General features: G+C 43.6%; 1 protein-coding gene across 1 annotated transcript in view; it reads right to left on the minus strand.

Annotated features, from left to right (window-relative positions):
* The window catches only part of LOC127587771 (spectrin beta chain, non-erythrocytic 4-like), a 28,812-nt gene extending 14,617 nt beyond the window's left edge, over positions 1 to 14,195 (minus strand). Inside the window, exons 1-6 of the mRNA XM_052046212.1 lie at positions 13,155 to 14,195; positions 1,484 to 1,747; positions 722 to 955; positions 560 to 649; positions 219 to 497; positions 11 to 141 (exon numbers count right to left, since the gene is read on the minus strand). Of these exons, the coding sequence (XP_051902172.1) occupies positions 11 to 141; positions 219 to 497; positions 560 to 649; positions 722 to 955; positions 1,484 to 1,747; positions 13,155 to 13,277 (1,121 nt within the window). The 5' untranslated portion in view covers positions 13,278 to 14,195. The remainder of the gene's footprint in view (positions 1 to 10; positions 142 to 218; positions 498 to 559; positions 650 to 721; positions 956 to 1,483; positions 1,748 to 13,154) is intronic.
* Between the last annotated feature and the right edge of the window lie 8,019 nt (positions 14,196 to 22,214).

The following is a 22,214-nucleotide window of genomic DNA, read 5'->3' on the forward strand; positions in this document are numbered from 1 at the left end:
CGTGTCACACCTCTCTGGGTGTCCAAGCTCGAGCAGCTGCTGGCATTGCTGGGACAGCATGCCAACAGTCTCAGCATATGTTTCCACTGTTTGCTCCAAAGCCAGGTGAGTCTTCAACAGTTGCAGGGTGCTCGCCTCATCCTGCCAATGATCAGAAGTGCATCTGTGTACTGGAGTGGCGGTTTGACAAATGAACTGATTGCCAGCGTTGCCCGTACCGTGCCTTTTTCGTCATTGGCCTGCTGGAGTTTTTGACCTGATAACCAGGATTCCACTTTGGCTGCCTCACTGTAGTATTGTTGAGCCTGCAGTGCTGCATCCAGCATCACAGATCTCCTTTCCAACTCCAGCTGCAACACCTCCCACAGTTGTCGCACATGGCCGGCCCCTTCACGCACAAATTCCACTTCGGGAGTGCGTAGTGATGCGATAATTCCCGCCCTGTCCAGAACCTCCTCAACACGCGCCCGCCGGCCTGCCAGCTCCCTCTGGAGAGTCTGAAAGACAAATCTCAAATAAGTCTCAGGAATGGTTTGTTTCAAAGTTTTGTGATCCTCACCTGGTTCTTTTTTACATGCTGCTGCACACTCTGGAGATTATTCCCATATTCCTTACATGATGCCAGGGGAAGCCTCTCTTGAATCCAAAGCTGTTAAATCATCAAAATGAGGTCATGGAACGGTTGGACATGTTTCAAAAAAGAAGAAAATGAGGAGCTAACCATTTCGTCTTCCAGGTCTTGAGCGACTTGGTGCATCTCTTTGGAAGCAAGCAGGATGCGGCGTCGCTCCTTCAGAGGCTCAATGAGGCGAACGATGCGGGTCTCCACCATGCCCGATTGCTCACCACCCTCCTTGTCACCTGCCATCAGACCTCGCTGGGGAAGGCAAACCCCCTGCAAGTTACCCAGTTCCTCCACACCCTTGTAGATATCCCCGAACTTAGACTCCATTGCCTATGCCAAAAAGATGCAGTAGAGTTTTAATCATAGCAAGGTTGAACTAAATGGTGTCAAAAGTTATGCAATGTCCATCCATCCATTTTCTGATCCGCCTTATCCTCATGAGGGTCACGGGGCATGCTGGAGCCTATCCCAGCTATCTTCGGGTAGTAGGCGGTGTACACCCTGAACTGGTTGCCAGCCAATCGCTGTGTTATGTTACAATTTGGAGAAATTACATAATACCCATCCTACCCCCACCCCATGGTTGGGTGCTGGGTGGTATCTAGACTGGAAAACAATCTGCCAATTCAAGCAATGGTTATCTGAAATGCAAGGTCAAAACCAAACCACTGACTTTTGTTCAATAAACATGTTGGCAAACAGAGTTAGCTTCTCAAAAAGGCCAATGGAGGAGGGAGGGTATTTGTTTTAGCCATTTGTCAGCTGCATGCGCCACAATCCTGATATTGATTCTAGGTACCGTAATAATATTTTACTTTTATTTACTGTGGGCCATATATTCATTTTTACTGTACTTGCCTGGAATTTCTGGAGCTGCTCATTGAATGTGGGCAGATGATGTGCCTGCTCTAGTTGGGGGGGCTGTTGCTCCAAGTGGGACAGCTGGTTGTCAAGGTCTGAGTAGCTTTTTACTACCGGCTCCGGCTTGTTGTTTTCAAAGAGCTGACGAGCCTTGGCTTTGGTTGTGGTCTCCAAGTCACACCAGCACTCCCTGATCTCTTCGAGCTTCTGCTGCACAACCGTGCGTAGCTCTGGCTTCTCCTGGATCAGCCCCTGGCCCTCCTATGATAAGAAAACAGGAACAATTGTTAAACTGATAGGGGTAAGACTGCATGACGGCACACATCGATACAAATCCTCATATCAGTGCTAACAGGGCTAGCCATATTCAGTATAAAATATGCATTATGTGGGAGACTGTCATTTCTTGGCTGAGTGACTCTGCTTCTCCCTTGTATTCTCCATTAATGTCAGCCATAGCTTCAAGGGATGGTTCTTATGAGATGAGCTGCTGCCTCAGTACAAGATATGGAGAAGATGAAGAACACTACAGCTGGAAAAAGGCCATTAAGCATTTTTGATTTATAGACGGCGTCTTGTCATTCGAAATACAGCGCATCTGAATCTGTCCAATTTCCGCTACACCGGCAATCAAATATTGGTAGGTGGGTTATTCCAGAATTGGAGAACATTTTAGTCGTGATTGACCAAATTGAATCTCAAGTAAAACAGTTGAAATGAAATTTAAATGTCAATTTTGGGTATAATTTGTTTCATTGCTGTCTCTTATAACTCCAGGAATATTTGTGTTGATAAAATCATAATTTTTATTGATGGAACGTACATTCCCGTTTTTAGCATACTAGAAGAACCGCACAGAAGTGAATCCCATGATATGCTGGACTTGACATCAACAAACAGTATTCCAAAATAATGGATTGAGAAAAGGTATGTCCTCTTTTCTCTATTTTTCACATTTTAATAAAAGTTAGCGGGCGGCCCGGTAGTCCAGTGGTTAGCACGTCGGCTTCACAGTGCAGAGGTACCGGGTTCGATTCCAGCTCCGGCCTCCCTGTGTGGAGTTTGCATGTTCTCCCTGGGCCTGCGTGGGTTTTCTCCGGGTGCTCCGGTTTCCTCCCACATTCCAAAAACATGCGTGGCAGGCTGATTGAACACTCTAAATTGTCCCTAGGTGTGAGTGTGAGTGCGAATGGTTGTTCGTCTCTGTGTGCCCTGCGATTGGCTGGCAACTGATTCAGGGTGTCCCCCGCCTACTGCCCGGAGACAGCTGGGATAGGCTCCAGCACCCCCCGCGACCCTAGTGAGGATCAAGCGGTTAGGAAGATGAATGAATGAATGAATAAAAGTTAGCCTTGAGGCTGCCCAGTGGTCCAGTGGTTAGCGCGCTGACCTCACAGTGCAGAGGTGCCGGGTTAAATTCCAGCTCCGGCCACCATTTAATTGATCAGAATAAGAACAATCCTAGTTTAAATTATATTTGCTTGACTTATCTACGCAGGTAAGTTTGAAAGCTAGCTTAAAAAGCCAGCTTTGACTCCTGAGAGAAAACCAACATTTGTCCAGATTTGATGTGAACTGAACTGGTTGCCAGCCAATAGCTGGGTACACAGAGACGAACAACCGTTCATGCTCACTCACACCTAGGGACAATTTCGAGCGTTCAAGTGGGAGAACATGAGAACTCCAAGCAGGGAGGCCGCAGCTGGAATTGAACCTGGTACCTCTGCACTGTGAGGTTGACGCGCTAACCACTGGACCACCTGGCCACCTATTGATGACGATGTGGCAGAAAATCAGAAAAGTGAAGGTTTTGTTTTCCAGAATTTTTAAGCCAAAATATCCTCCAATTCAAATCATTAGCATGGGAGCTAATGAACCTCAGAATCCAACCTTGATCTGTACATTGTGCCTCATTGCTGGGACCGGGAATAAAAAAATAAAAGAAAACAGGCAGTAGATACATTCAGGTCTGTCGCCAAAAATAACATGGAATGACATAGCTCCATGCCAAGGCAGCAACCCCCTGCTTGCAAAGAGGCAGGGAATAGAGCAAAGTTTGGCCTCGGGCTGACCTACAAATAGTGCACGGTAAGTCGAATACACCTCTTTCTGTCCTGTACCTGAGCTTTTTCTTGCTGTGGGTGCTTTGTGAGGGATTCTTACAGAAGAGATGCATTATAATCAATATATCTGCTGTTTTCTTTTGCACCAGCTAGGCTGGTTTTTCTTTCCAACACAAGATTATGGAGTTACTAATAGGAAATACTGATTAGAACCACTATTGTTACCAGCGCTGCTTGAACGGCTGACATTTGTGTTTCTTATAATGCTCTTCATAACTAGTGTTGGAATTCGAAACTTTCCGATGTTCTTCCAATTTAGATGAAAAAAATGTGTTAGCATTTTACAGGATAAAAATCAATGTCATGTGTGGATTCCGATACCGCCATGGCCTCAAATTCCTGTAGCATGCAGGAATTTAGACATTTTCTATGACATGATGGAGGAATCCACAGTGCATCCTGTATGCAGGGGAGTGTGGCTTGAAGAGTCCTGCAGTAAATTGTGCGCTGCAGACCTTGAAATTCATTCAATTAATTTAAGACAAGGTTATTTTTAAGATTTGTTTTTTTATGTCATTTAGCAATTGTCCAGTATTTCTCTAAAATGTAAACTCCAATGGAGAGGTACCAACTTCTCCTCATGGATTAATAAAAGAAATGTAGTCATAACCTTCATATTCTAAACCTCAAAGAAAAAATCAGTTTTTCTCCAGTTATTTTTGCTCTCGACTATCTCCTCCCTGGTTTTCATAATGCAATTCTGCATTCCTTCTCTTGGCACAGCCTCGCTGTTCAACTGCTGCTTGTGCTCAGTCTCTCTCGTGTCCCGCCGCCTCATTTCTCCCTCTCATAATGCAGAGCCAGCAGAAAGCAGTCTCCCTCCTCTCATGGCTTTACTGACACACAGAGGCAAGAGGAGAAAAAAAAATCAGAGAGGGAGGTGGTGGCCGGGGAAGAGCAGATGAGAAAAGAGGAAAGGAGGAAAGGAAGCAGGCAAATCACAGGAGTGGGAATCAGGCTGCGGGTGCACTGTGCTGTCGTACAACCTTTGCACAGTTGGTTCCAGTGAACATCTGCGAGGTGATTGTTTTTTTCAACACAGTCGTGGCTCACAATGTTGAAATTGCATCCGCATGGCATTGTGATACGGTTCTAAATTCCGCAGGCTTTCCTGTAATGCTGATGCAGCAGTAAAATTTGAGTAAGGCGAGAGCCTGTTTTCTGTTGACAAAATTACACAGATGAAAGACGGAAAAGAGAAACCACGTCACATACTATATATCTTTCTCTCTTTCTCTCTCTTTTATTCATACAAAATGCACTGATAATTGTCCAGATGCGTCAGTCATTTTAGAGCTTTAAGAACAACAAGGACATTTGAATGTATACACGCTTCTTGATTTTCTTCATGAAAATCAACTACCTGTAAATTTGAAACTTTTGCATCTGAGCTAAATTACTCATAAACAAGGAGTTGAGGAATGAAGCAAAAAAAAAAAGCGTGGTCTGGCCGCATGGTTTGACAGCACATTGAGTGAGAATTTAACCCATGGCAGCTCCACAAAAGTCCTGTTTGTGAATGCTCCACAGCAAGTGGCTGTGCTGTTGAAAAAACAAGGCAAAAAAAAGGAAATATCAGTCGGCTTTAAAAATTCCATGCTACAAAATTCCATTTTTTCTAACTGCATAATTGAGGTCAAAATGAGTCTGTGAGCTAGTTTGTATGCAACATCTGATAAAAGAAAGAATGAGAGCATCAGATTTCAGTGTTGTATTGATGTCGATTTTTTTTTAAGGTGAAGCTAACTCCACTTTTTTATCCATCCATTACCCGAACCGCTTTATCCTCAAAAGGTTCGTGGTCATGCTGGAGCCTATCCCAGCTGTCTTCGAGCAGTAGGCAGGTACACCCTGAACTGGTTGCCAGCCACACGTGCCACACATGCAGGGCACACATTGGACAATTTAGAGTGTTCCATTAACCTGCCATGTATGTTTTTGGAATGTGGGAGAAAACCAGAGTACCTGTAGAAAACCCACACAGGCACAGGGAGAAATTCCTCACAGGGAAGCTGGAGCCGGTATCGAACCCTGCACCTCTGCACAGTGAGACCGGTGTGCTAACCAGCCGACCACCGTGCACCCTCCTGACCGACCTGCCTTCTGTATCTATCTGTATCTCTGCAGCATGGTGCCCATATCTCATCTCGTTGGTGCCCATATCCCATATATATATATATATATATGTGTGTGTGTGTGTGTGTGTGTGTGTGTGTGTATTTATATATTTATATAATATATAATAATATATATATTATTAAGATATCCTTTATTCGTCCTGAAATTACAATTATATGGGTGGTGGTTAGCGCTTCAACCTCATAGTGCAGAGGTACGGGATTTGATTCCAGCTCCGGCCTTCCTGTGTGGAGTTGGCTTGCTCTCCCTAAGCATTTTCTCCGGGTCGCGGGTGTGCTGGAGACTATTCCAGCGGACTTCAGGGAGTAGGCGGGTACACCCCTAACCTGGACTGTTCACTATATTTTTACCAAAACACTAAATTCTGTTTTTAGTGTTTTGTTTTACCAAAACCTACTTGTTTTGGTAAAAATATAGATTCACTCCTCTGTAAAATCTCTTGTGAACATAAAACTGCACAGAAGAACAAGATAATTTTCTCACTCTCATGTCATTGACCTACTTGAGCATAATTGAGCTCACAAGGTTTCGTCGTAGCACCCAAATGTCCTCCTACGATATTGATTCATTATGCCAGCCACACAAAACACGAGCGCATGGTACACACATGTATATAGACCAAGGGTCACCAACGTGGTTGCCGACGGTCACCAGGTAGCCCTCTGGAACCACATGAGAACCTGTTCCAAAAAAAATAGCTCACCAGTGATGGGCCTCTCCATTTTCTCAGAATGTTGTCAAAGTGATTATTTGAAAATGTAAACAGGAAGACGCTCACTGAAATTTTTATGCATTATTATATTTATGTATTTATTTATTTTCTAATGATTGTGAGAAATCATTCACAGGAGCAGTGTCTTCACATAAACCAATATCCTGAATTATTAATCAAAACATATCATTTGAGCACATTTGTTATGTATCCAACTGGGAGCCCTTTGCGCTAATCAGTAGCCAAGAAGTAGCTCTCAGTTTCAAAAAGGTTGCTGAGCCCTGATATCGACATGACAAATATCAAGTGCTGATGCTGATGTACTTTGTTAATGTTAATGTTTCCATCAGTTTCTATTGGTTATTTTTTTATATACAGTGGACCCTTGAATGTCAAATACGTCTGAGTTAGTAAAGTTGAGGAATAATGACAAACATTTCCAGGAAGTTTCCAATGTTTTTGGTCCAACGTCATGGATGATGCCATCCAAATTGTACCCGGCCAAACCTCTGTTCAGCGGGGGACGGGGGGGGACTTCTCTCTGTGTTGAGCTCTTTCATCTGCCTTTTGTGTATTTTTTTTAACACGTGTTGTGAGAAATAATTACGCCTGGACTAAAGGTGTTAAGAGAAGAATGTGAGAAGAGACCATTAGTTAACACTTTTGTTCCTATCACAAAGGTTTAAAAGTGAGAGATGGCTCACCTTTGCAAAATTAAGATTGGGAGTATGATTGTTTTTAATTGTATTATTATGTGACGATTTAGAGTTTTAACATGTCTGGCTGTGAAGATTGAAATGTTACTTAAAGCACTGCCTACAATTGATAAATGTTTGACCCAGAACTAATTCGGATTTATTTTTTGTTGGCGGGGGGGGGTTAACCAGCATGCCAGAAGGTTCCACTGTAAACTGTCTTGCGTGAACTTAACTTTATATGAGCATTCTAAAATATACTTAACTGATCCTTTAAAATGTTTTAAATTCCCATCCATCCATAAAGCTGTTTTGTATTTGTATAATTCAGGATCACGGATGAGCTGAAACCTATCCAAGATTATTTTAGGATGGACACTTTGGACTGGTTGCAGTAAATCTGCAGGTTTCCATTTCTTTGAGTTACGTTTCTGTCTGTTGCATCCGGATATGGTATTGAGTCGACTTATAACGCGTTCAGTCGAGACATGCACAAAACCTTACATGACAGCTATGCGTGCTGCTTATGCCCATGAGGATCACAGGTAATTGGTAGACAACTGTTCCCACTCTCAGTCACTTCCATTCACGCTTTCATGCACCAATAATGATAACCGGTAACCGGATTACGTGATGAGCTGTCCACTGCAGTAACCGCTGTCCCTGCCTGAAAGGGTTTGTACCAAGAGCAAATCCATGAACATTTTAATGGAACACTCTAAACCCAACACAGAGATGTCCCAATGGAGAATCAGGTCTAGATCTGCGAGGCAGACCTTGTAATTACTCTTCCAACGTGTTTGGCCCTTTCAGCACAATCTTATTATGCTGTTTAACAAGCATTGTGTGGTTTAAAACAGCCTCGTGCAACCTTCCCCAGAATGACCAGTAATCAGTTCATATTGAAAATGGTATCAAATTTCCAGGAGCGGGAATTGTGATTCGATGATGCTTTAAATATCTATCCATATTTTAGAGCAAGGGGTTAGGTTAGGCTCAACGTAATTTAAACAATTTAGACTTAATCAGCAGTGGGTGAAGGAAACAGCCAAGATGACCAACTCAACAAACATGCCGGTATGAAAAAAGAAACATAAATATGATGCATCACAAATGTTTTTGCATTTTTGTGGGGATCTTGGTATTGTCCTGCTGAAAGACATTCAAATTTCAATTATAATTTTGATTAAACAAAAATTATTTTCAGGTGTCCCATGCAGAGGACTGTATTTGTCCCAAAATATAATTGTTCCAACTCCATGCATCGAGAAGGAATAACATTGTTTCCATATCTAAACATCCATCCATCCAACATTTTCTAATTCGTTTATCCTCACAAAGGTCACGGGCATGCTGGTGCCCATCCCAGCCGTCTTCGAGCAGTAGGCGGGGTACACCCTGAACTAGTCGCCAGCCAATCTCAGGGCACACATAGACAAACAATCGTGCTCACACTGACACCTAGGGAAAATTTTGAGTGTTCCATTAACCTGCTACGCATGTTTTGGAATGCGGGAGGAAACAGGAGTACCCAGAGAAAACCCACGCTGGCACGAGGAGAACATGCAAACTCCACATAGGATGGCCAGAGCTGGAATTGAACCCCGCATCGCTGCACTGTGAGGTGGACGTGCTAACCAGTCGCCCACCGTGCCGCCCATGTAAGTACAGTACTTATTTGCGAAAATACGGAGCGAAGCCAGAGATAGACGACACAAAGCACAGGACTCATCTATCCCTTTAAAAGGTGATTAATTGATCCCTGATTTTATCAACTGTTTATCACTAGTCAGGACCTGTTACAGCGCCTTACAAAAATTATTTCTCTTTGTATGTGCAGCTAAACAACGGTGAAAGGTGTCAATAAGAACAAGCGGTTATACTCTGCTGCAGGATCTCAGGACAAGTCCACATAAGTGTTTCCACAACATCACTTGTCAACATTCTAAAAAGGTGATCTCACATCCAGTAACTTGCTAAAACCAATGGTCATAAAAAAACAACCCCCCCCCCCCCCCCCCACAAAACATTTGCGTTATACCGTAGCTTCCCAAACTCAAACAAGCTTTTCTTCGATTGGGAGTTACACACCTGGAGGATGTGTTTTTTTTAAACCTGTAACCCGATAACATGATAAGTTGTCCACTGTAGTAACCGCTGTACCTCAAAGGGTTCATCTGCCAGTACATTATTTCCTAATGACATTTAAAACAATTTACCAAACATATTAGGAGCATGGAGTAGCGCTTAGCATGTTTGGATCCCAGTTGAGATGTTCTGAGTTTTTTCTCTGGCCTTTCTGTGTAGTTTGCATCGACCTGCGAATTTTCTGACATTGACCAGTCACTTTTTCTGCGAGTGCCACATTAAAAAAAAACATGCTCGATAGGTTAATTGAGGAACCTAAATTGCCCGTTGTTGTAAAATTGTATTTAACTTCTCGTCTGTATGCGCCCTGGTATAGACTATCAACCAGTTGAAGGTTTACAACGCCTCGCACCCCCAGAGTCAGCTGGGATCCAGCCCACATCGATCCTAACATGGACTGTGGGTGTAGAAAAGAGATGGATGGATTGATGGATCTCCTCAATCATTTATCTTTGCAAGAACAGTTTTGAGAAGGCCCCTTTTTGCTTCGAGCACGAGACGGCCCACAACATAAAATATCCATCCAGTTTGGCGTAAAAAGAACTCGAGGGCTCACTCAGAGACACCTTTTGAATGAACATCATCAAACATGACCTCACAAATATTCTTCTGGATGAATTGAAATAGAAAACACACACACACACACACAACATATTCTTTTTTTTTCCACTTGCATTTTCTGTCGACAAATTCAGTCTGTAAAGTAACAGCTTTCAGAAATGCTTATCAAGGAATCGTATTTAATAATATTTAATGACAGTTTGCCAAACTGTGTCCTCAGGCTGGGAATTGCAGCGCATAGGGCGATGTGATGTGATTGCGATATTTTGCCAAGGACAACAAACGTCGCAATACAGAGATGATGTCAATACATTTTAAGAAAAAAAGATCGCATGGCTAATATATAACTGGAGAAATATAAAAACAGACTACCGTATTTTCTGGGCAGTAAGTCACAGTTTTTGTCGTAGTTTGGCCAGGCATGCGACTTATACACCGAAGCGACTTATGTGTGAAATTACTAACACATCAGTACATTATTTCACGTTATTTTCACACTCAACCGCAAGACGGCGCTCTATGCCTGTGTTGATAAATCAACATTGAGTCTGACGTAAGCGACATAGACGAGGAAGCGCCACATTTTCTACCTCGAGTTGGCTGAGTTGTTTTAAAGTGACACACAGGATGAAGATTTCATTGGATTTAGTGATTTGGAGTGACACTGATGATTTGGTAAACTTGTTCTTTTTGCTCTCATTATCTGAATAACTCTTAATATGTTCATGAGCATAGCAGGCACATTCTCAGTTCGTTGTTTATGCGTCAGGTAACGTTAGCATATGTACACTTATTCAGCCTGTTCTCGATTTTATTTTAATTTTAAATTACCCTTCAAGATGACTCGTCTGTTCTTGGTGTTGGATTTGATCAAACACATTTCCCACCAAAATGTGATTTATGTTCCAGTGTGAATTATGTTTTTTTTTTCTTCTTTATTATGCTTTTAATGGATGCTGCAACCTATACTACAGAGCGATTTATAATCCGGAAAATACGATAATATCTACCCATTATTCCTTAATGTTTTAGTCGCTGAAATTTGTAATTAAGTGCTTCAGAATTGTGTTGATCTGACCTGATGCTGGCTTCCTATTAAATACCAATGCAGTGTACAACAGTGCGACATCGCACTGTATTTAAAGTTGTGTGCTGTTGAATGCAAACTTTGCAGGACACTACAACCGATTCCCGTCAGAGTAAGTCATGAATTGAATGAAGTACACTTTTAGCTCCTTACAGTGTTTAACCTTATGTGGCTCTGTCAACCAACGCCGTAAGGTAGTAGCCAACGGATCCTGATTTTTGGACGACTGCAAGGCTCGATGCGCGCTTGCCAATTTGACAGACTGGTCTCAGCTGAGCTTGGATGGCAAGCCCAGCAGAAGGAGTGTCTTGGAGAAGCATCTGGTGTAGTGACAATTCAGTGGCAGAAATTTGATCTGAACCTCATATCTGCTCAGAGCACATCTAACAGTGGTCATAAGTAAACAGCTGCTCGAACAGAATGTATTTCAATCCTCAATATGTGCACAGCGGGCATCAAAGCCTCTGAATCATTGTATGATATTTCTTAAATCATCCTGCTTGGCGGCACAGCTCACAAGAACAATCGGAGGTGGAGGTTTGGTTTCCAGGTGCCCACTTTACAGCACAGATGTGCTTCCACCATGTGCGTGACTAGCGTGCAGCATTTAAAAAGGAGCGGCTTCGATTGCCCATGTTTTAATTTAGCCGTGACCACTCCCACCGCGGCGCAACACTCCCTCCAGCGCCTGTCTGCCAAATTACCAATATTGGGCTGAACCCACCTCGGTGCAGTTGTACTATGCACCATGCAGGATTTACGTCGATCATGAAAAGAGAGCCATGGTGTCTGCTAACGCTTTTTGAGGGTCTAGACCAGGGTTATTATCAAATTAATTATCACCACATCAGAGTTATGCTAAACCTCAGTCAAGAGTATTTACTAATAAGTCTAGTAAAGCCTTATTATAAGGCAACCATAAACATTTTAAATTCTGGTGGCCTACATAAAATTATGTGGCAGGACCAATTCAGTCTGCGGGCCTGGTCTTCAAAATATGTGTTCAGCGCAATTAGTTTAAGCTTAAATTGCATTTTACATGTACAGTAGACAGCCAAAATTGTGAATTTGATACATTACGGCACTCGTCTTCAAGGACCATTGATATAATTAGTTACACTGCTATATCATGTATCTTAAATCAGGAAGACAACAGTAAATTAATGTCTAATGATCGTTTTCTCCGGGTGCTCCGGTTTCCTCCCACATTCCAAAAACATGTGTGGCAGGCTGATTGAACACTCTAAATTGTCCCTAGGTGTGAGTGTGAGCGTGGTTGGTTGTTCGTCTCTGTGTGCCCTGTGATTGGCTGGCAACCGATTCAGGGTGTCCCCCGCCTACTGCCCGGAGACAGCTGGGATAGGCTCCAGCACCCCCCGCGACCCTAGTGAGGATCAAGCGGTACGGAAGATGAATGAATGAATGAATGAATGATCATTACATTTTTTTTTACAAAACAAAATTGATTTGTTTTTCAGTTTCTATTGACGAAGCTCAAACATCCCAAGAATACATCATATCCTATCAGATTTTTGTCAGAAATAATGTTCTCATTTTAATTGTAATGCAGAAAGATGCCGAAGACTTTACATTACAAAACACACTATCAAATTATCATCATCAGCACCTGTACTCTCAAATGGGAACTTATTTAACTGGGAATGCTATTCCTGAATGAAATTGCAACATATTTGCAACATGGAATATGTGGAGTGCTAACATGGGTTAATTTACATGTCATTAGCCCACCTTAACTTCACCGAGGCAGAGGATCTGTAGATAGCATAGCATAGTAGCAAAGTAGCAACAAACCTGCCTTTCGTTATGACTATAGAAAAACAGAGTACATTGAAAGATTATCTTCACTGATTCTGGCTGCTGAAAACGTCCGAGTGAATCAAAAATCAACCGTAAGCAAAATTTTTGACTGACGCAATTGTGCTCTTTTACATTGTTGCTAAGAGAGGCCAACGCGATCATGTCACCTGTGAATGTGAAAAGCCCAGTCAACATTCATAACCTTGAGAATGTTATTCAAGATGCCCTCAATGAGTTATGACACCTTCCCCGATTTCTACTAGCTTCAAACAACAACTCAGAAATGCCATCTTGTGAACGTGGCACCCCACTCCCACCTCCGTCTGACTCACCTGCTCCGTGTGACCTCTCCATCCTGCATCATGCCCTGACCACATCGACTCACCTGTTCTATCTTGGCCAGCCATTCCTTGTTACGGGCCAGTTCTGCCATAAAGGCCTGGTGCTTCAGCCACTTCCTGTGTAGCTTTTGAGCCTCATCTCGCGCCGTGTCTCGGGCCATAAGCATCTTCTCTTCCACCTGCTGTCCCAGTCACTCAGCTAGGGGAGACAAAAATAGCCACCATCAGGAGGCCAATGCTTGAGCCGCCCCTTTCCCACAGGACGTCCTGCTTGCTTCTTCGACGCACGAGCCACCCTGCTCTATTCGCCTCTGCAGGGGCCCGGATACCTGTGCTCTCACCACCCACCCCCACCAGACACTCTTTTTCTGGCCGGAAAAAAAAAAATCAAGATAAGCAGTGGTAGCAATGGATGCACTGAAGCCCTTAGTTCGGATTGCCCTGGGTCCACATGCCCTACTACTTCATTGGTCTTGCGGTCCTGATGCTGCAGTGCCTGCTAGCCAGGAAAGGCAAAAACAACCAGCAAAAACAAGGAAATGAGCCAATGGCAACTGCTGGCTAGGAGTGACACACACACATCCAAGATATCCTGCAGGTGGCGAGTTATCTTCTTGCCTCACGTGTCAATTAAAATCCAGGAATCGGTGAAGATGTAAGTGTAGCATCGCCACAGAGAAATCTTTCAGCCGGCGCAAACCTGATCATCCAGCGCTCGCTTGTCCCGGTCAATCTATAGTCCTGTCTAGTGAAGCAGTCGACGGGAGGAGGATGAGGAGGAGGAAGAGAGGAGGAAGAGAGTGGGAGGAGCAGGGCGAACAGGATGCAGAGGCAGTGCAGAGGAGGCCGGATAACATAAGCTATCTGCTCTTGAAATGCATCATTGCCACCGCTGCAATGATGCATGCTGACGTGAGACAACGCACAACATTGTCGCCTCGGTTCGCCTTTCTCATGCTCGCGAGCAGCTCAGCCGCGGTTGGCGCATGCTGGTGCAGTCCTTGCCTCTCAGCAACGCTCTGTGTGGGTGCATGTGTGTGTGTGTGTGTGTCTGTGTGTATGTGTGTGTGCAATCACAATCAGCACTGCAGTGCCAGAGCAGTGAGTGAGAGAGAGAGAGAGAGAGAGAGAGAGAGAGGCAGGGAGATAGGCAGAAGCAGCAATATGAGTGTAGTAGAGGCAGGCAGGAAGAGGGAATCTAAAAGGGGGGGGGGTAAAGGAGGCAAGAGGAGGAAGAGGTAAAAGATGGTGTTGGGAGGTGGTGGTGGGCTGGTGAGACACCGAATGGAGGAAAGCGCCTGCGTCATCCTTCAGTGTCACCAGGGACATTTCTCTGCACTAGAAATGACTGCGCTCGGGAGCAGGAGCGGGATTCGGGATGGAGGAGGGGGTCATTGTAAAGCAATGAATGAGAGGGAAAGGAGCTTGCATGCACACATGAGCAACAGCGCAGCTGACTGATTTGGATCAGTGCTCACGCTGCTGCTTTAAGACAATCTGCAGTGGGAGCCCCCTGTTACAAATGCCCCCCCGTCTGCCCACTCCTAAAAAAAATCCATGTGTACAGTAATTCCAAGTCAGGGGATGAACACATTTGACCGTTTCCTCACTTTTACTGACAGCCTCATTAAAGCAACTGTTTGTACATAAAATGATTTGATCTAATTTTGAAAATGTGCCGGTTATCAATTTCGTTATTTTACTGAACGTCAAGGAAGAATTTATTCTGTAAATAAAATAAATAAATAATAATAATAATAATACATTTTTTTATAAGCGCCTTTCAAGACACTCAAGGACACTTTACAATAACAAAAAACACAAAACAATACGGGTTGTTTTGTGTTTATATATATAATATAATTATTTATTTATAAATAAATAAAAACAGGGTATGTACAGTGGTCGACTGGCTAGCACGTCTGTCTCACAGTGCAGACGTGCACGGTTTGATTCTGGGCTCCTGTGTGGATTTTGTATCTTCTCCCTGTGCCTGTGTGGATTTTCTCCGAGTACTTCGGTTTCCTCTCACATTCCAAAAACACGCATGGTAGGTAGTTGCACTCAAGCTATTGTGCGCACAAAATAGGCTGGATATGCGCATATATGCATGTATAAATACACTGTATGTTATCAGTTAAATATTAGCTAGGCATTTGCATTTGTACTGTTTAAGTGCCAATTTAAACTCATCCATCCATCCATCTTCTACCGCTTATCCGGGGCCGGGTCGCGGGGGCAACAGCTTTAGCAGGGAAGCCCAGACTTCCCTCTCCCTAGCTACTTCTTCCAGCTCTCCCCGGGGGATCCCGAGGCGTTCCCAGGCCAGCTGGGTGACATAGTCTCTCCAGCGTGTCCTGGGTCTTCCTCGGGGTCTCCTCCCGGTGGGACATGCCCGGAACACCTCACCAGGGAGGCGTTCAGGAGGCATCCGAATCAGATGCCCAAGCCACCTCATCTGGCTCCTCTCGATGTGGAGGAGAAGCGGCTCGACTAGGAGCCCCTCCCGGATGACCGAGCTTCTCACCTTATCTCTAAGGGAGAGCCCGGACACCCTGCGGAGAAAACTCATTTCGGCCGCTTGTATCCGGGATCTCGTTCTTTCGGTCACAACCCATAGCTCGTGACCATAGATGAGGGTTGGAACGTAGATCGACCGGTAAATTGAGAGCTTCGCCCTTTGGCTCAGCTCCTTCTTCACCACGACAGACCGATACAACGTCCGCATCACAGCAGACGCTGCACCGATCCGCCTGTCGATCTCTCGCTCCCTCCTGCCCTCACTCTTGAACAAGACCCCAAGATACTTAAACTCCTCCACTTGGGGCAAGATCTCCCCCCCGACCCGGAGGGGGCACTCCACCCTTTTCCGACTGAGGACCATGGTTTCAGATTTGGAGGTGCTGATTTTCATCCCAACCGCTTCACACTCGGCTGCGAAACGCTCCAGTGAGAGTTGGAAAGCCCTGTTTGAAGGAGCCAACAGCACCACATCATCTGCAAAAAGCAGGGATGCAATACTGAGGCCACCAAAACGGACCCCCTCAACGCTTCGGCTGCGCCTAGAGATTCTGTCCATGAAGGTTATGAACAGAATCGGTGACAAAGGGCAGCCGTGGCGGAGTCCTACCCTCACTGGAAACGATTCCGACTTACTGCCGGCAATGCGAACCAAACTCTGACATCGGTGGTATAATGACCGAACAGCCCGTATCAGGGGGTTCGGTACTCCATACCCATGAAGCACCCCCCACAGAACTCCCCGAGGGACACGGTCAAACGCCTTCTCCAAGTCCACAAAACACATGTAGACTGGTTGGGCGAATTCCCACATACCCTCGAGAACCCTGCTAAGGGTGTAGAGCTGGTCCACTGTTCCACGGCCGGGACGAAAACCACACTGCTCCTCCTCAATCTGAGGCTCGACTTCCTGACGGACCCTCCTCTCCAGCTCCCCTGAATAGACCTTACCAGGGAGGCTGAGGAGTGTGATCCCTCTGTAGTTGGAACACACCCTCCGGTCCCGCTTTTTAAAAAGAGGGACTACCACCCCGGTCTGCCAATCCAGAGGCACTCTCCCCGTTGACCACGCGATGTTGCAGAGGCAACAATGCAATTTAAACTGTCAGATGTAAATGAGCATCTGCTCAGACCACATTGCAGTACGGGCACAGCTGGTTTGGGCACGGCCAGAGGGGTTCTGAGGTCCAAGGAAGTGTAGTGGATATCAAATGTTTTTCATTCTTAAATATCTCATCGGGAGGCCTCAAACCCTTTGAATCATTGTATCATATTTTTAAGATCAACCCACTGTGAGGCACAGTGATGGGGTGGGACACACGAACAATAGGGAGTTGGGGGACAGTCTACAACTACCTACATACAGACCAAAGCGTCTGCATGCTCCAAGCATACCAGAAAAAAAAAACAGATCCATGCTTCTATCTCTAGTAGACTTGATTATTGTAACGATCTTCTTACCGGATTCCCTCAAAAGAGCATCAAACAGCTGCAGCTCATTCAGAACACTACACCTGGGGTTTGGACAAAGAATGACAAGATCAGAAGATATTACTCCAGCTCTAAAGATTTACACTTGTTCCAAATTAGCTGTAGAATCGATTTTAAAATTCTACTACTGTTCTATAAATTATTGAATGATTTGGGTACTGAATACATGAAAGAAATGTGATTAAATATCACCACAGACTTGGGTTTGCAGATGAAAAACTTTTTTTTTTTTTACCTATACCTTTCAGACAGGTCTTCTTTCATTCATTCATTCATTCATTTTCTGATCTGCTTTATCCTCACAAGGGTCGCGGGGGACTTGGAGCCTACCCCAGCAGTCTTTGGGCAGTAGGCGGGGGACACCCTGAACCAGCTGCCAGCCAATCGCAGGGCACACAGAACCATTTGCGCTCACACTCTCACCTCGGCACAATTTGGAGTGTTCAATCAGCCTGTCATGCATGTTTTTGGAATGTGGGAGGAAACCGGAGTACCCGGAGAAAACCCATGCAAGCACGGGGAGAACATGCAAACTCCACACAGGAAGGCCGAAGCTGGAATTGGATCCGGTACCTCTGCACTGTGAAGTCAACGTGCTAACTACTCGACTACCTGTCATGGCTTACTTTGTCTTTGTTTTGTTCCCTGAGTGTTTCCGCACCAGCTGGAGTGTGGGGTGTCACCTTCCAGCGGTGCACCTGTACTGGATCAAGGCAATCTGTGCTGCCTACTTAAAGACACCGACCATCTGTCTCCTTTGTCGGACTATTGCTCTTGTTCACTGCTTTGCCCACGTGCTTAGTTATGTCTCGTTCATGCTTCTAGTCGCCCTCCTCGTCATAATCATTCGGGTTTGTGAGTATTTGTTTCGTCTTGGTATCGCACCTGGTTTCGTAGATTGTACTAACCTCTATTGTTTTATGTTCTCAAAAATCATTCTCTCCTTGTATTTGGCAAGCGCTTTGTGTTCTCTTTCTATTTCTCTGGCTCCCTGTTTTGCCATAACCTTTTGTTGAATACTTTGTCGGTCCCTCGCTTTTCTGTAATAAACCTTTTTTGTCATCGCCATTTATCTGACTCTGCATTTGTGGGATCCACACTGCGTTCGGTCTGCTATCAGACCACAACCTGACACTACCGGGCTGCCCCTACAGGTCTTCTTCCCATTTTAAAATATATTTTTCAGCTCTTTTAGAAACCTCCCCGTATTTTTTGACTTCAAATGTTTTTAAAGTTTTCTGTTAATGTTTACATTTTGTCAATGTCGGTCTTCTTACCAATGGCCTTCTGTGTTCTGCTAATGTATTGAACCATGTTCCTACTTATTTTGGCTATTTCTTGCCAAAGCTGGCTACTGAAATAAAATCACTAATAATGAAATAAAAAGCACTCTAAACACAACAATTATAGGGCAGTCACGTTTCAAATATTTCAGTTTTTCCATTTTCCCGTCAGTCGCCACTGAACTTTTTGTACATGGTCAATATTGCCCCATTGTTGTTCTCCTTGAGTCTCGTGTCACCTCGTTCATACGAAATGTGCATCATCTCCATTCCACAATCGTGCCCAAACTTTTTGGACCGAAGATCTACTTTTCGATCAACTAACCTCCCGGTATCTACCCTTACCGGCACGCGCGCGCACGCGCACACACACACACACATGAACGTCATGAGAAACAGCCTGAAACTGAGGCATGTTGCACTTTTGCAGCCTGTTTACTATCGTAGCGCTCACGTACAGTTTTAAAGTGCTTCCCTCGGCCCTCCGAGATTCCTATTTTTTGCCCGTGCCCTCGGTGAATTGTACACGAAGCAAACTCTGAATGAGAATAATGACGATAAAAGATAGAGCGCAACAGCTCTGATTACAAGCTGCAATTGCGGACTGCAGAGCGCAAACAACTTCCGGCGACGTACTCACGCGCCGCCGTAAATTCAAGATTTACCCGCTTTATTTGATTTTTTAATTTTTTTTGTGTGAAAATGATACCGATAGGATGATTAGAGTGCAGCGTACATTAACACAAAAAATATATATTGCTAACATGTACAAAAACACACAAATGGTTGTTTTTTTTTTGTTTTTTGTTTTGTTCTCCTCGGATCTACTTGGGACCTGTATAAGATCTACCGGTAGATCAGGATCTACCAAATGGGCACCCCTGTGTTATAGCCTAAGCTTTCTTACTTGCTACCAGCAATATATTCACCAAATAATTAACACAGGAATGTATCAGTCATTCACTAAAGTCATTCATTTAGAGTGATTGGCAGCTGAAGGGGAAATTATACATTCTTTTATACTTTGCATTCTTCTGTCCTTTGACTCAAATCCTTTAAAGGACAGTGAAAAATACACGCGTCTTTCATGCAATTCACGTGATGCCAAGAAAGCTTCTTGTCTTTCTTCGTTTTTTAGTTTACTTACCCCATCTAGAGGGGAAAACGTGTACCGGTACTTTACACCAACTGGCATTTTCCAGCATGAGAACCTTCATCTATGAAATTTGCAGCTGTTTGTAACTGATATTTCTGCATTTGATAATATTTTAAGGACTGTATGACAGTCTTTTGATGAACATGAATTCTATCGGACATCACAAACTTTTTCATGTGATCTTTGTGCAACTTTGACTGGATTATTGACTGCGTTTTGAAAGAGTGTGTTATTTGAAACTATGATTATTACAGCGGCATAATTAATTGTAATATTATTTGAGAGTGAGCAGTGTTTAAAAACACAGGCAATGTTGCCTGTAAAATTAAGAACATTTGGTGACAGTTGGACCCTGATACAGACTATTTTAGTTTGTCTGTTAGTTCATATTCAATAAACAATTGCTTGCACATTCTGAACTGTTTACATGTTTTTAAATACAATTTAAAAAATAAATACGGGCGGCTCGGTAGTCCAGTGGTTAGCACGTTGACTTCCCAGTGCAAAGGTACCGGGTTAAAGTCCAGCTCGTGCCTCCCTGTGTAGAATTTGCATGTTCTCCCCGGGCCTGCGTGGGTTTTCTCCAGGCGCTCCGGTTTCCTCCCAGGTTCCAAAAACATGCGTGGCAGGCTGATTGAACACTCCAAATTGTCCCTAGCTGTGTGTGTGTCCGCGCATGGTTGTTCGTCTCTGTGTGTTATGCGACTGGCTGGCAACTGGTTCAGGGTGTCCCCCGCCTACTGCCCGATGACGGCTGGGATAGGCTCCAGTTCCCCCGCGACCCTCGTGATGATTAAGCGGTTCGGAAAATGGATGGATGGAAATAAATACATGGGCTTTTTTTTTCTTTTGGGAATGACTTTTTTAAGAGTCCGTTTATTATTTTAAAGCATAAATATAGTCAACAGTCCCACAACATTTGTCAGTATTAATGCAGATAGTTTTGACAAATTAATTTCCAGAGTATGGAGGGATTTTGGGAAACAATCACTTGGGTAACTGACAATAAATTGACACAAATTACAAATTTGAAAAAACACAAATTGATGGAACGAGGGCATCGACTGAGAATGTTCTATCAACTCCACAGACCGTAACATATATTTATTGTCTTTTAGCCTCTGGTAGAATTAAAAATTCTTGAGAAGATTATGCCCTCCACAGGACTGACCTAAAAGAGGAAAGTTGGACAATGAACACGTTTACATCAATACACGATCTGCAGACACACTCGCGCGCACACACACACACACATACACATTTATATTCATTTTGGACAGCACATTTTCGAGTCAGTTACACCGAGTATGTCTGCGGTGCTTTGTCTGAAAGTCTGCTGTCAGCGAGCACCAATTTCAAATCTTCAAATCTTCAAATCCTTTGTTGTGTGGGAACCAGCCAAAGACATATAACCTTGACCACATGTTCCAACACTGCGAAAGGACCCCTTAATGATAACCCAGTGTAATGAATGACTTCTCTGTGGAAAGAATGCCGGAGATGAACATACATCTCTGCCTTTAAGAACTTGTTTGTTTTTTGTCGGCTCAAATGCAACGTGTCCAAATTGTATAAACAAATAGAAGCAGGCGATTGTCTGTGCCATGAACGCGTGGAATAATATCTGTCCTTGGTTTTGCATTTAGTGATCCACCAGTCAATCCAGCCGTTTTAAAGTGAATGATTCATTACATGATTCAGGGCAGGGGAGGAAGCGTGCCAACATTCCTTTGCAACGGAAACTGTTCGACGTGTCATGACATCAGTACGAGAAGATCTGCGTGACATAAATCAACAACAGAGGTTTACATTAACATACGATTTACGGCGAAATTAGAGACTGTCACTGACCTAAACTTTAGTGATTTTTTTAACATGGCAACCATCTAACATTAATGACCGTCATCTCGTAACTCGGGAGTTACTGTGTTTCTTTAAACGGTGACCGAAATCAAACATGGAGAAAAAAGGCTACACATCTATGGTAAAGACAATGTATTTCCACTGCAGGTGAAACATCGATATGTTTAAATTTAGTGAAAAAGAACTTGCCTTAAAACAACTAAATAACAGAGTCACCTTAAAATTTGAAACCCCGATCAGCAGCGACTGGGTGTCCACTCCACTTTGTACAGAATTTTTCAAAAAGAACAGAAATCTAAAAATATATATAATAAAATTACATAAAATCCAAGTTCTTCTCCACAACCCTACAGCTAACCACTGCCAAATATCCCTTAAAATAAATGGCAATGTGCTTGTAAATACAACCTAAAACGCTACAAGATGACAGTATCGCTTTGCAAACACTTTTCTCTTCCATGCCTGTCAGCTATCTTCAATTTGGAATAACCTTTGTATTCTTCTCTTCTTTTCTATGATACACTTTATGCCCTCGCTCTATATCTGCATAATAGTAAGGAATGTTAAAGCCAGCACAATATTTTATGATTGGAGTGCAGCAACTTGTAAGTCAAGAAGCTTTAGCTTGTGTTATTGTTAGATTCTTTTTATTTATTTATTTTTTTACAATTGATACTTTTTTAATGTAGGTTTGAAGAGTTAAGTTAGACTTATTTGCTTGTGCAAAAGAACTATGACGTTTTGCCGCTTTGGTGAAAGTATGTCTTATTTGTGTGAAGAGTTTTGGAAAA

Source organism: Hippocampus zosterae, chromosome 16, assembly GCF_025434085.1.
Source record: "Hippocampus zosterae strain Florida chromosome 16, ASM2543408v3, whole genome shotgun sequence".
NCBI classification, from domain to species: Eukaryota; Metazoa; Chordata; class Actinopteri; order Syngnathiformes; family Syngnathidae; genus Hippocampus; species Hippocampus zosterae.